The sequence below is a fragment of the Typopeltis vanoorti genome, chromosome 1 (assembly GCF_054136105.1).
Source record: "Typopeltis vanoorti isolate ZY-2024b chromosome 1, IOZ_Tvanoo_1.0, whole genome shotgun sequence".
NCBI lineage: Eukaryota > Metazoa > Arthropoda > Arachnida > Uropygi > Thelyphonidae > Typopeltis > Typopeltis vanoorti.
In genome coordinates, this window is record NC_143549.1 from 124909214 (window position 1) to 124925372 (window position 16159).

General features: G+C 33.5%; 1 protein-coding gene across 3 annotated transcripts in view; it reads left to right on the top strand.

Annotated features, from left to right (window-relative positions):
* Window positions 1–16159, top strand: part of LOC150110390 (uncharacterized) — a 100854-nt gene that overhangs the window by 17848 nt on the left and 66847 nt on the right. For 2 of the 3 annotated variants that reach the window (XM_090393478.1, XM_090393462.1), the window contains 2 exons: window positions 1825–1923; window positions 7027–7093. In XM_090393478.1, the coding sequence (XP_090249604.1) occupies window positions 1825–1923; window positions 7027–7077 (150 nt within the window). In that variant the 3' untranslated portion in view covers window positions 7078–7093. Of the gene's footprint in view, window positions 1–1824; window positions 1924–7026; window positions 7094–7630; window positions 7957–16159 lie in introns of those variants that run through there. The other variant, XM_090393474.1, reaches the window with a different exon arrangement.

Here is a 16159-nt window from a genome sequence, read left to right on the forward strand (position 1 = left end):
TTGAACCGTCATTTTTATTCACGAATATTCACCATGCAAATAAATACGTCCTTCGAAACTTGATAATGAAGAATATTTCTGTATTGTACGACAAGGTTATGCCATTATTTAATATCATTTACGTAATGGTATGGCCTTGTTAATGGAAATGTGTTGTGCTTCATATGAGGAAAGTTTTTAAGATTTATGGGTAACATAAATCTTAAAAACAGGCTGATCGTCTGATAAGAGGGGAAGGTAGATATGATAGAGCATATAAGTTAGTTGGGGGGGTGAGGAGGATTGATGTGGACGAAATATTTATGTATATGTGTAATATGAGGAAAACTAGAGGTCACCCATTGAAATTGAGTAAGAGTATGGTTAGTAAAGAAGTGAGAAGCAGATTTTTTCCTTGGAGAGCGGTTAGTGAGGAATAGATTGCAGAGTCAGTTGTCTGTGCTTTGTCTGTGAATTCTGATTATTCTTTTTATTACACGGACCTCCCGCAATACATCTATGGACTGGATGGAGGTATCTGCATAATCCTAATAATAATTAAAAAGCGGCGAATAATTACTACTACGGTAATGTATCCCAAATATTATAAAATAAACTTAAACGTACGTTAATTAATTTATTCAAGTTATATTTAACAGCATGGACAACCGATAATCGTTATGGCTACTTAAATATCACTCAGACAGTACTCGTGGCGACGAATGGTTACTTGGGAATTGTTCAATAAAGTGCTGCCATTAAATAGTGAACGCTCAACAATAAAAGCATTCTTTAAAAATTCATTTGAATTCCCGGCATATAGGTTTTTCTCTCACGAAGTAGTGAGTGAGTGAGTGGAATTATTTGCCTTTAGGGATAGGGAGTCACATGAAGTCAAACAACTTGCTTGGTGCCTCCCTCGATGAGTACTTGACTCCCTAGAGATCTCGTATAATTTATTTTATCTCATATAAGTGTATGCTTCTACAAATTATTAATATAATAATAATAATATTTTTAAAATAAATTATATTTTTATTCATTGCTAGAATATTTACACATATACGTACAATAGTTATCTTGAGTATAATTTTACAAAATTTTTCTACATTGGATTTCAGTTAATAATTTTAATAACACTCTTTGCCTCTGTATTGTGCATTCTCAATACATGTTCTAATATTAGAAGTGATTATTATACACAATTTGTTTTATTGAATAAAATAACTAATATAATAATAATAATTTGGGAGGCATTTCGGATTTCTTCCTCGAAGCTTTGCAGTGCTTATCTGAGGAAGATAATAGATGGTAGTGGTTTCGTGGTTGTGTTTCTATACAGGTGTTGATTTTATTGTTTGTTGGTACGTGCTTAGAAGACTTCAACTGCTATTACTCCGTTTAAGTTTTTTTTTTGCAATTAGGGTTAGATTTGGACATGGTGTGTTTGTTTGTGTCCTTTAATGATGTTTTTTGAGAGGGGTTTGTCATAGGTTTTTTTTTTTTTGTGTGTGTGTGTGTGTGTGTGTGTGTGTGTGTGTGTGTGTGTGTGTGTGTGTGTGTGTGTGTGTGTGTGTGTGTGTGTGTGTTTATGCACGTTAAAATGACTCCAGGTTCAACTTTTATAAAAAGGAACGATACCACTATATAAGAATGATATGACAGATTGAAGCTGACAGCCATGATTACTTAATAAGAAAAAGAAGAAAGGGATAAACTATTAAAGAATTTCTAGTGATTATTTCTTAGAACATATATGACATGTACAATTTTTTTTTTCATTCATTTTCTTATTGATATGGAAATTGAGCTTAATATTTGTGCTTACAATACACGTTTTGACAGGCTAAGAAAATATGGTTAGACTGCAGTTTTGCAAAGTACGGTGCAATCACAAATCTTACGGATCAGGAAATACTGAAAGGATTCATAGAAGAAAGTAAGGTAAATTTTGTTTTACATTTTAAAACGTTTCATTCACTGAGATCCATGAAGTTGAAACATAATAATAATATTAATAATAATAATAATAATAATAATAATAATAATAATAATAATAATGAGAAAGAGAACTAATTTTTTTTTCCTTTCTTCCTCGAAGCTTAAATGTAAGCTTATCTGAGGATGACACCAATTGGTTATAATGTATTTTTTTTTTTGCTGTGTTAGGATGCTACGGAATCTATGATTGAGAAATTCGCGCGCGCGTACTCACACGCACACGCACGCACGCACACACACTCGCGCGCACCCCCCCACACACAATAAATTGGAATGTACTGATGCGTCGCTGAACTGGAAGCCTGAGCAAATATACTGTGTTTCATTAAGTTATGGTATTTTGGGTGCGTGTCTCTTGTTCGTAGTATGCCCTTAGAGCTCTTTTCAGGCTATTGTCGTTTGTAAGGTTTCTGTATTCAAAAGGTAATTTGTTTATCATGTCTGGGATGTAGAAGTTTCGCGTGGCCTTTTCGTAGCGATTATTGTATTTATATGTGATATAATTAGTAGTCTGAGGTCTTGTTATACGGTATGTATTTCTAACTGTCCTGTAGTTGGCATCGAAATAATGTTTTAGCAAGGCTGCATAGTGACATAAATGTTTTGCTGTCAGTATTTTGTGTTCTGACATCGCAATGTTTATAAGGTCGTGATTTTCTCTTTGTTCCCAAAAGATCAGTTTTGTCATTTTGTACTGTAGCGACATTAATCTATTTAATTTGTAGGGTGCACAGAAAGCATACGTTGTTATAGCGTATCTTAGTATATTTTGTATATTAGTGTTTTTAGGCGTATGGGAACTATGTCTTTTAATCTGTAGAGTTTGCCACTTATTGTTCGGAGTGTGTTGTGTAGATGTTTTATATGGCTATTCCAGTTCATATCTGCATAGAGGTAAATTCCAAGGTATCGTATTGTTTCAACCTGAGTGATTGTAGTGGTTTTGCTATTCTGTGTGTTTTTTTATGTTGGAAAGTGGATGTAGGATGGTTATATATTTGTTATCAACTGGTCGAGTCAGTGGATTTCTGAATATTATTAATTTTGTCTTTTCTGAGTTTATGTGTATGGAGTTTTTCGTGAGCAAGTCTATGATCAGATTTATGCCATATTGCATATTTGTTTGGGCTATGCTTGCGTTATTATGGATTGATATTATTGCTGTATCGTCTGCGTATTGGAATATCTTACCTTTGAGTGGTAATTGATTAATATCGTGCATGTAAATGTTGAATAGAGTTGGGGAGAGTACAGCTCCCTGTGGCACTCCACAGGTTACTAGTAGCTCTCTGCTTCGGTTTGATCCGGTACGTGTGATATGCTTTCTATTTTGGAGGTAGTTTGTAAACACCTGTGAAGAGGCCCGTCTATTCCAACATGCCTCAGCTTTTCTAACAAGGTGATGTGTGAGTGTTTCGAATGCTTTGGTTAGATCTATAATGACTACCATGGCTATTTTGTTTTTGTCTAAGGCGGTATTAATTACGTCTGTAAAGTCTTCCAAGACAGATGTTGTTCCCTTATTTTTATGAAAACCATATTGTGTTCTGGGGATAATATTAAGGATCTCAGTGTATGCTGTGAGTTTCTTCAGTATGATCCGTTCCATAAATTGGTTGATGTTTGGTAATGTTGCTATGGGTCTGTAATTGCTGATTAAATTTCTTTTTCCTTGTTTGTATATGGGTGTAATTATGGCAGTCTTTACCATACTTGGTATCTGTCCTGTTTTAAATATTTTATTTATTAGTTTTAGTAGGATAGGACTTAAACTAGTTGCATGTTGCTTTATATCTTTAGGTCTGATACCATCTATTCTTGGGCCTTTGTTTGGTTTGATTTGATGTATTGCTGAGAGAAGTTCTGCTTCTTTTATGGTTGGGAACCATAATGTCTGTTTTGATCGTGGTCCAAGTGGAGGGTCTCGTTTTGTGATTGGGAGAATATTTCTGTGAAGTTCTTGGATGGAGTCTGCAAAGTATTGGTTAAAGTCATTTGCTAGTTGTTGGATAGGTTTTGCGTCTTTCATGAAGCTGTGTTTTATGGTTTCGGAGGCAGTGGTGTTGGGAACAGAATCTAGCATCTCATTAATCAGATGCCAGGTTTGTTTCATGTTGTTTTGTGCGGAGGTTAGTTTGTCTCTGTAGTAGCTTCTTTTTGCATTTCTGATTTGTGTTGTAATAATAATAATAATAATAGATATTGTAGATCTCTGTGACAATACGTATTCTATTCCACTACACGATAATATGCGTGTGCCTATATTAGCATAATATCATAAAACAATTCAGTTATTCTTGGTTTCAATTGCACGATTTCCTGTCTGAAGTCCTCCCTCGCACAGTAAAGTGTGGTTATATAGCCAACCTTTGATAAAATACGGAATTTGCTTGAGCTCTCTTTAGTCTTTCCCCATTCCAGTCTTCTTTTGGCATATTTTGATTGATGCGTCTTCTACTGGATTTTAGAAAATTCAAGAATATCAGCAATAGTAATTAAGACAACCATTTCTCTGTGATTTTCCTGCGTTATCAACTGAGGTCATGTAAAATGTAGATATAACATTTAATATTAAAAAAGATAATAACAAAAATAAAAAATAAAATACAATAAAATTGTTTAAAGCTCATACAGTATACAAGAGCTATAAAATGGTTATTAAAATGTTACAATCCTAAAATGCTTTAGTTACAATTCAAATGGTTATGAATACAGTAAAGTCATAAAGAAATGGTTGATCCTATTGCATCATGTGCATTATGAAATCAGATTATCATGATTCACTATAAACACATTACATAGCGCATTCGTCTTATGTGATTAATAAAATCAACTACATCGTTAAAATCTTTCAAATGTGCAACTGATATTCAGAAAAATAGGAGAAACCAGAAAATAGTAAGAAGAAGAAGAATTACAATTACGTTAGTCCAATTTGCACATTATTCTTAGTTATAAACAATATATTATTGCAAACTAGCACATGTTACAGATACTTTACACATGTTACAGTGAATAAAAAATGGATTAATAATTAAATGTATGCATTTTTAGATTTTCAGTTTTTATTCACTGTTCCATTTCAAATTAATTACTTGAATTTATTGATTCGCACATTTATGACTGTAATTATTATTTTTATGCAGTATTGGAAATGCACATTGAACTCCCATTTCAAATGGCCTTAGCCTTTTATCTTCAACGGTAATCCTGATTGCATCAATATACCTGTGTATTGATTTTTCCTCTGAATCTCCTGACTTATCTTTTAGCCTGAAATAATGCTACCTTTTTCTATTTTGGTTTAAATTAGTGTATCTTATTTGTATTGCTTCAGCACTGGTCATCTGTAGCTGAGATGGAACCGACGGTGCTCTTCTGTTATGAAGACCAGATTCAATCCTGTATGCGAAGCGAAGAATCAGAAGTCGAAGTTGAAGATGAGTTGGTCGCTCTCATTCCATGATAGTATGCTGATTGCTCGTGAAAGCTCTTGCATTTCATTCCGCTACGCAGGCACACCTGACAGCAGATAACACTCAATTGACAGACATAATTCCACTCTCATCACAGCTTTAGTTGTTTTAGCCATAATTTTAAACAACGACAGTATATACATTAATGCATGTTAATGCATCAACTTATTTTTCTTAAAAATAACATTTCGAGCATCCATAGCTGAGTCAGCATAGACGAAGCCCTTTGGTCGGAAAGACCTGGGTTCGATTCCCGTTCAAGACGTGAGGCATCTTTATGTGGTCACCTTTAGACTAAAGGTGAGTTAGCCGGTCTTATTCAGTGAAAAACCTGAGTTTCCGGGTGAAAAACAACCAGTAGGTTGTTTTTCACCCGGAAACTCAGGTTTTTCATCCCACAGAACAGGGAAACCAAAAATTTACATCATTACTAACTTCCTATCTACGATTTTCCTTCAAATCAGTCTGTTACTTGTCAAGACTTCAATATTATCAGATCTTATATTTCCAAGTCCTAAGGATCTTTTTTTTACCGTATCAATCCACCTATATCTTGGTCTTCCTGTGGGGTCTTTCTCCTGCCAACCTAGCAGAGAACACTTGTTTTGCTAATCTTTCCTCTCCCATTCTGTTTAAGTGACCATACCACCTAAGATTTGCTCTGCTAACGCATTCCTGGATGCTGACAATGTCAAGTTCTTTCCTAATATCCTCGATTTTAATATGATATTGCCATTGATGCCATCTGTTCATGCCCCTAATATTTCCGAGGACTCTCATATCTGTGATCATAGATTTTGTTCAAGTGTTTTACTTCTAATCCAGCTCTCAGATCCATAGGTTAAAATTGATTTGAATAATGTATTGTATACAGCTAATTTAGTGTTTTGACTGATTTCTCTCTTATTCCATTTAAATTTATTCAGTTGACTTCCAACCATACAGTTTAGTTGATTCCGTTGTCTATTTCCATATTTAATTTACCATCTTCACAAAAAAATCGTGCCTAAGTAGCTGAAATGTTTCACTTGTTCTATAGATTCTCCATTCACGATGTAGTTGATATTCTCATGTGTATTTATGTCATCTATTTTCATTGTGTTTGTCTTATTATTGCTGACCTTCATACCATATCTATTACAACAGTAAATCAATTTTAGTCAGGGAATCTTACGGACTTTTAGCGGATTTATTTAGAAATATAATATCGTTTGAATAAAGCAAAGCGTTGACATTAACAACTCGAATTTTGATATTAAATATCAATTTTGATATTTAATACCACTTTCCTTCATAATGTGATCCATATAGATAATGAATAACAGAGGGGATAATGTACATCCTTCTCTGACACCAGATTTAACATTAAACCATCTTTCTCTACTTCCTTCAATTCTAATTGCTGACTTACTACTCAAATATATAGATATATTTGAGTAGTAAGTCATATATATATATATATATATATATATATATACCTGAAATTAAAATTCTAATTTAAGATATTATTTATTAATCACATTTTTTAAACTTATTTAAAACTGTTTTTTGTTTTTTTTCTTCTTCGCAGAAATGTGGACTGGATTTTACCCCAATGCTTTGCGCTTTACAGTTACCTTAAATAATGCGGTAATTATGTAAGTATTTACCTTATTTATTATGACTGATTTTGTAAACTTTTGTGTAATGTTGCTGAAAATTAAATTGATATGTAATACTGATCCTTTTAAAATTACAAGTGTGTTAATCCACCCTTGAACTAAAGTGATTGCTTAAAGATTGCTTAAAGCCAACAATTTTGTGAGATGGTTTAGAAATAGTATTATTTTTTCACTTGCAGTCTTTTTCAATATTTTTGCTGTCTTAAATACGAAAGGACGGTGTATTACATTCATTGCTTTACTATACCTCTGGATTTCCACTATATCTTCTTATTCTTGCTTAAATCTAAATAAATATTAGTTGTCCCCTTTTTGCATAACCATCATTTGCTAACCTATGGCACACAAAATAGTTTTAATATTTATTTCCTTATTTAATAGGAATCATATTTTAAACCATCTTAATCTCCAATGTTGAAATTCCGTATTCTAAATTTATGGTAAACAACAGTTTTCGCGTCTAAAAATAATAATAATTGCTTGGAATACAGTTCTTAACTTTTATTGTTTCAGGCATTTACAAAGTCTAAAATAAAAAGGTTACCTGAAGGCAAATCATTGGAATACCTAAAACAAATTATGGAAGGAACTTTAGATTGAAGATCAGGATAATTGCACTTAGAATTTGAACCAAATCATTCATTAAGCTTTTTATATCAAGAAAACATTTATTTCTTGGCATCTAACCAATTTATGTGTAACAAAAATAAGTGAATGTGAATTCTCTCTCTCTCTCTCTCTCTCTCTCTCTCTCTCTCTCTCACATCACTAGCGAAAACCTTTTCACTGACTTTTTGTACAACCTTATAATTTGGTAATATTATATATATATATTTGAATTTTGCGTAGTGTATTTTCTTATTGCAATAACTTACTCATAATTTCATTTTTTTCTTACTCAGAAAATTTTCAGAAATAACACAACAGGTGAAAACTAAATTATTATTAATAATATTTTTTTAAACATTTTATTTGTCATAAATTACATACATGCATATAATAATAATAATAATAATAATAATAATAATAATAATAATAATAATAATAATAATATATTTTTTACATTGCATACATTTGTTACAGTTATTATATACATTACACACATTTGTTTACATATGATACATTACTTACATTTGTTTACATGTGATATTTACATTACGTACATTGGTTTACATATAATACATACATTACATACATTGGTTTTCATGTGATACGTGCATTGCATGTATTTGGTTACATATGATACATCTTGGATGAGAACTAATTTCTTTGCTTTCTTCCTCGAAGCTTATATGTAAGCTTAATGACACCAGTTGGTTATTATGAATTGTTTTTTTTTTTTTTTTTTTTGCTGTGTTGGGAAGCTACGAAATCTATGATTGAGAAATTCGCGCGTGCGCACTCACACGGACTCACGCACGCACACACACACACACTAAATAACTTGGAATGTATTGATGCGTCGCTGAACTGGAAGCCTGAGCGAATATATTGTGTTTCGTTAAGTTTGTATGGTATTTTGGGTGCATGTTTTTTGTTCGTAGTATGTCCTTAGAGCTCTTTTCAGGCTATTGTAGGTTGTAAGGTTTCTGTATTCAAAAGGTAATTTGTTTATCATGTCTGGGATGTAGAAGTTTCGCGTGGCCTTTCCGTAGTGATTATTGTATTTATATGTGATGTAATTAGTAGTCTGAGGTCTTGTTATACGATATGTATTTCTGACTGTCCTGTAGTTGGCATTGAAATAATGTTTTAGCAAGGCTGCATAGTGACATAAATGTTTTGCTGTCAGTATTTTGTGTTCTGACATTGCAATGTTTATAAGGTCGTGATTTTCTCTTTGTTCCCAAAAGATCAGTTTTGTCATTTTGTACTGTAGCGACATTAATCTATTTAATATGTAGGGTGCGCAGAAAGCATATACGTTGTTATAGCGTATCTTAGTATATTTTGGCAGAGTGCTTTGTATATTAGTGTTTTTAGGCATATGGGAACTATATCTTTTAACCTGTAGAGTTTGCCACTTATTGTTCGGAGTTTGTTGTGTAGATGATTTATGTGGCTATTCCAGTTCATATCTGCATCGTAGTAAATTCCAAGGTATCGTATCGTTTCAACCTGAGTGATTGTAGTGGTTTTGCTGTTCTGTGTGTTTATTATGTTGGAAAGTGGATGTTGGATGGTTATATATTTGTTATCAACTGTTCGAGTCAGTGGATTTCTGAATATCATTAATTTTGTCTTTTCTGCGTTTAGGTGTATGGAGGTTTTCGTGAGCCAGTCTATGATCAGATTTATATCATGTTGCATATTTGTTTGGGCTATGCTTGTGTTATTATGGATGGATATTATTGCTGTATCGTCTGCGTATTGGAATATCTTATCTTTGAGTGGTAACTGATTAATATCGTGCGTGTAAATATTGAATAGATTTGGGGAGAGTACAGCTCCCTGTGGCACTCCACATGTTACTGGTAGCTCTCTGCTTCGGTTTGATCCGATACGTGTGATATGCTTTCTATTTTGGAGGTAGTTTGTAAACCACCTGAGAAGAGACCCGTCTAGTCTAACATCCCTCAGCTTTTCTAACAAGGTTTGATGTGTAAGTGTATCGAATGCTTTAGTTAGATCTATAAAGACTACCATGGCAATTTTGTTTTTGTATGAGGCGTATTAATTACGTCTGTAAAGTCTTCCAAGAGAGATGTTGTTCCCTTATTTTTCTGAAAACCATATTGTGTTTTGGGGATAATATGAATGATCTCAGTGTATGCTGTTTCTTCAGTATGATCCGCTCCATAATTTGATTGATAATTGGTAACGTTGCTATGGGTCTGTAATTGCTGATTAAATTTCATTTTGCATGTTTGTATATGGGTGTGATTATGGCGGTTTTTAGCATACTTGGTATCTGTCCTGCTTTAAATATTTAATTTTTTAGTTTTAGTAGGAGAGGACTTAAACTAGTTTCATGTTGCTATATATCTTTAGGTCTGATACCATCTATTCATGAGCCTTTGTTTGGTTTGATTTGATGTATTGCTGAGAGAAGTTCTGTTTCTTTTATGGTTGGGAACCATAATGTCTGTTTTGATTACGGTCCAAGTGGAGGGTCTCGTTTTGTGATTGGGGAATTTTTGGTTAGGTTTTAGGTAATTAGGTAATACTTAGCAATAAAGGTAATAAAGGTAATAAAGTATTAGGTATTAGGTAATAATAATAATAATAATAATAATAATAATAATAATAATAATAATAATAATAATATAATTAAATAATAATACAAGTATGTATTTACTTGTATGTTAGTTCTGTTTTGATAGGAATCTTTGTACGCTTCCGTATTACAAATTTTCCGTATTATTCCGTAAACCAGTATTACAGACATCGTGCTGTTTAAAAATAAAAATTTGTGTCGAGGTAGTTTCTTTTTCGCCATTTTATAGTATAGCAGATTTAGTAATAAATATTTAGTAATTTAGTCTCATTTTAACATTGACATGTGAATTCCATTTCTTGTTATTAAACTATACAATCTCTAATAACAGGTAACTATAGTTTGCGAAGTCACCGTGGCTGTTCGGAGTAAGAGCCGACACAATTTACAAAAATTATTCTCTTTGATCAACTAAATAAACAAATTTAAAAAATAACGTGACATTAAATAATTATATTAATAAAATGTTCATTGAAACCTATGATTTCCCCATGCTGATTGTACAATTTATTCCTAACTCACTTTTTAAGATTGGAAGGCTGCCAAATTCGATTCTTAGCTAATCAAAGATCGCTGGCTCAAGGTCATCGATGATTTTATTATTCAAAGATGTCGAGGATTGTCCTTGGCGAAGAAGCAATCAAAAATACCGTGAGAATGCCATTATACATGTCGCAATAGCCTTACCCTAATATTTTATCCTACATATAAAGATTTATATGGCGAAAACAAAACAGCATATTATAAATCGTGTGATCTTAACAAAATGAAATTATACTGTGTACTGAACGAGTAATCGTTATCGTTGAATTTAATTATCCAGATATTGTTTGAGTAGATGAGTAATCTCATTATAATAATCAAGCAAAATTTATTGAGTCCTTGAGAGACAACAACTTCATGTAGCATTTGAAAGAAGGAGCTCAGAATCAGAGAATTTTTAATTTGTTTGCAGCGTCAAAAAGTGTCTCTGTTAAAGAGATTTTTCCAGGGAAAGTACAGCATGATCCCTTTCACCAGCAGGTGACAGGGATCATGCTGTACTTTCCTTGGAAATAGCTAATTATATAAATGTTCCAATTAGAGCATGTCAGATGATGAACTAAAAAGATGGAAATGATTACTTTAGAAAAATAATATCTTTTGTCCCACAGCAATGCATGGAAAGCCTCGAGAAAGTGCTTAGACGGTGGGTGTTAAGCTAGTAGATTTAATGTGACCAGTGGTATATCTCAGAGTTCAGTCCTTGGACCATTGTTCTTCAGTTTATACATTAACGACGTCAGAAAGGATATAATAGGAAATGTTCAATTTCATCCCAAAGTATCCCTAGAGTTTGTAGAATAGGGTGGAAGTCAAATGGATATTCAATCTTATTAAGCATGAGAATATCAGATAGAAGGAAAGTCGCGAGAATATGAGTGAGAGAGTTATTAAACATATCAAGCGCTGACCAGAAAAGTAATAAATATTGTGTAGAAAGTTCAGGATTATGAAATGACGTTGGCTATGCAGACTAAGGGAATCCTAAATTTTATCGCTCTTCTGTAAGTAAAAGAAACAATGAATCTAGAATAATAACTTTAGTGAATACAGATAGTATTCTAGTGCCAGGAGCTAATCAGATAGTTCAATTAATTAGTTCTCAGTTTGCTATGATATATCAACCAGGTATGTGTGTGTGTGTGTGTGTGTGTGTAACATGGTGCAGAGTCAGAGGTGCATTGTCAGAATTAGAGGTGCTTGAGAATATGTTCGAAAGGTGTTTGCATAAACTCCTTTTGGAGAATAAACTCCTGTTGGCGAATTGATAAGAATTCGTCAACAGGAGCAGGTGAATATCAGGTTCAACTCAAATTAGCTAGCCCTTTGAAATATTTGTTTAACACGAGTCTCAACTCAGAAAAGTTACTAAAAGAATGGAAAGAATGCACGATAGTTCCTACCAGTATTTCTGGTGTTATAGCGAACATTTTAGAGATGTTGGTAAGAACTTGCAATGGTTATAAAAATAAGATGCACTTTGTGAGAAACAGCATGGGTTTACTAAAGGAAAATCATGTTTAAGCAATTTCTTCATACTTTATAACAAAGTTAGGGACGAGTAGGATAAAGGAAATTGATATTCTCTGAAACTCTTGGACTCTAGAAGGTACATGATGGAATATTACATGAAAGACTGTTGCATAAATTTGAGAATATGGGATTGATATATAAATTCCTGACTTGGATATGTGTATGGTTGATGGACAGAAATAAACAACAACAACAACAAAAAAAAAACTATGCGACGGATGTGAATCTGGCAATTTTAAGGTGACCAGTGATGTATCCGTAGATTCAGTCCCTGAACAACAGTTGTTTAATCTATACACTAATGACATCAGAAAGGATATAATAGAAAATATTCAATGTTTGATGATGATGAAAAGATTGGAAGGGCAATCAGGGATGCTAATGAAATTCAACACCTACACATTGATTTGAATAGGCTGGAAATTTGGGTAAACGTAAATGACTATCGGATCGGTTCACTGTTAATTAGTGTGAAATTATGCACTTTGGTGTGATGAGACTTCCAACGGCATATTATTAGCGGGGTTACGTTACAAAAACTAATCAAGCTTCGGATCATAGCGTAATGGTGGAAATGGATTTAAATTTCAATGCTCACATAGTAAAATTCTAAATACAACACACATGATAGTGTGGAAAACAAACTCTGGTAACTGCATAAAGGAAGGGAGCATGATGGAAGACTATTAACTTGTGGATGTGTGCCATAGGATATTGTGTAACGGAATTTTTTTTTAAATAGAAGGTGGGGAGAGAACACGGGACATCCGTGGAAGTTGAATTACTCGCTGTTAAGAAAGTGATGTAAGCCACATTTTTCTCTCACAGAACAATAAATGAGTGAGTTTGCCTGTTTAAGTAGTGAGTGATCAATTCTAAATGACTGAAAGGGAAGGTATGAGAGCTGGTTTGGTTGATGGATATTTCTCCCTCAATGAGGGAAGAATAATAATATATTTTTAACACAGTCTATTGTTTTTCAAAGAAATTACATCAGTATATGATACATCTTGTTAAATGTCTTATTAAAATTATTATGATTAGGACAATGTAATACTATAATTAATGTTAAAATTAATAGTAATCCTAATAAGAACAATTTATTTTTCTTCTTCTTCTTCAACCTTTTGGTTCTGTCCACTGCTGGACGAAGGTCGCCCCCATGATTTACCAAACCACTCGTTTTTTTTTTTTTTTGCCTCTCCTATCCATCTCACTCCTGCAATTTGTTCCAGTTCATCCCTCTACCTTTTTCTCGGTCTTCCTCTTTGTCTTGCTGCATCCATTGGTCTCCACTATGTTGTTTTTCTAGTCCATCTCCCGTCACTGCATCTGGCAATATGGCCAGCCCATCTCCACTTAGCCTGTTTAACGTATTTTACAATATCCATGACACCTGTTTCAGATCTTATCCAGGTATTTGTCTTCCTATCTCTTAATGTGATTTTTAGCATATTTATCTCCATGTGATGTTGTGTTGTTCTCAGCTTTTTGTTTAGGGCTTCTGTTAAACTCCATGTTTCTCCTACGTATGTTAGGACAGGAAGTATGCACTGGTCGAAAGCTTTTGTTTTTAGACTCATAGGGATGTCACTTCTGAATATGTCTCTCATTTTCCCATAAGCCATCCATCCAAGGTGAATTCTTCGTTCAATCTCTTTTCTTTGGCAATCCTCATAGGATTACAATTGGCCCAAATATACATATAAAGTAACTTGTTCTATTTCATGGTTTTCAACTTTGACAGTTCTATGGTTTATGTATTTATTCATCATTTTTTTCTCTATTTATTTTTTGGTACATTTACTTTGGAGGCTTCATTTAGCTGATTTAGTCTTTATTCAAGATCTTCAAGATTATCTCCTATTAAGACAATATCATCTGCAAATTTCAGATGATGCAGCCTTTTTCCATTTATGTTTATTGTATAAATTTAAATTCATAATTCCAAAACAATTTACAGTTACAGTTTTACGTTAAAAACAGACAAAAACCTATTTTTGCGTTTTGGCATTTATATTTAAATTTACAATTTATTTTTATTCACAAATCACATTAACAATTACTTTTATATTAACATGCAATAGATAATGCTAAATGCATTCATTTCACTTTCTCACAATAATAATTTAAAAAAATAATAACCGACAGAAATAATGAACAATGAAACTTAATATGTTAAAGATACCGAACTATTTTAAAGCTGGTTTTACTCCCAAGTAAGCAAACAGACAAATAAGTCAAGTTTGCGCCTGCACGTAGTGTGAGTCTAACTGACCCACAAGGTAGTGCAAGTCTAGGCAACTCGTGTTAAAGGTGGTATAAGCTCTGATTACTATTCTTAATATTTACCCTTAATGCAAAGCCCATCTCCTTGAGGAGATGTATGATGCTATGCATTAAAGGCAAAGAGCCACTACCAAGACCGGTTTCGACCTTATGAATAAGTAAAGCCGTCTCTAAAAATTCGGACGATCCCTAGGCCACTCAATTGTGGGCGAAAGACCGTCCATCTCAGCGTTGGCTCCACTCAGTGATGGCCTTCCACCCTCCACCACCACCGAGCAGAACCGCTCAAATTCCGAAGAAAAGCATTCACCGACAAAGTCCCTCACCGGGCCGTGCCGGAGAACACTTCCCCGGAGACTCAAATTGCTTTCTTAAGGCAAAAACCTTAAGAGAGCGAACTCAAAAACTCTCGAATCTCATCTCTAGCATCCGCCTCCCATCAGTGGGAGCCAGGCTAGAAATATCAAGGTTAAGTAATACAGAATTAATACAAATAAGTCACGTTTGCGCCTGCACGTAGTGTGAGTATTGTGAGTATTTGCGTCTGCACGTAGTGTGTAAATATTAAGAATAGTGATCAGAGCTTATACCACCTTTATCATGAGTTGACTAGACTTGTAGTACCTTGTGGGTCAGTTAGACTCTTACTACGTGCAGGCGCAAATTTGAACTTACTTGTCTGTTTGCTTACTTGGAAAATGGAGTAAAACCAGGTTTAAAATAGCTTGGTATCATTAGCATATATTATACCCAAGGTAAAAGATTTTCTACATCTATCTCTCATCCTGAGATTTTTATTTAATAAGGTGAAAGCACCTTTTGGTAACTTCTTTTGGTAAAATACTTAGAAGCTCTGTACGTGTATTATAACTGCGTTGTATCATTTGATCTAATTGATTCCATATGGTATATTCTAAATTATTAGAAATTTCATCAAAGAACTTACAGCAATTAATATCACTTTTATTTAGTTCGTATCTTGCGTGTTGAATCCTTTCTCTTACAAGCGCCAGTGAAGTGTATAGATATTTTTTTTAGCTGATATAGAGTTGATATGACCTCTGACTATGAGGAACTTTGGAATGATGAAGAATTCCCTGCAACGTTTAAGGAACGTTAGGTGGTTCAAAAGTTTGGCCTTTTTGCATTTCTTGTTGGTTTACAATGTTTTTTATGTTCCTTTCAATTTGCATTTACTAGTTTTTTGTCTTTTCATAAACGCCTTGAAAAAGCCAGACAGTCTGCTGGCGAAACTGGTAGGCTATATTATAAGTTTGTTTTTATGGTCAGCATTAAATAAAATTGTATTTTAATTAAAAACGACCAAATATGTTTAGTCTAAACAGTTTAATGAAACACAAAGTTCGGTGCATGGAAAGAGAAAAATGCAGAAAGGCCAAACTTTTGAACCACCTAACGTTCCTTGCAGGGAATTCTCCATCATTCCAAAGTTCCTCATA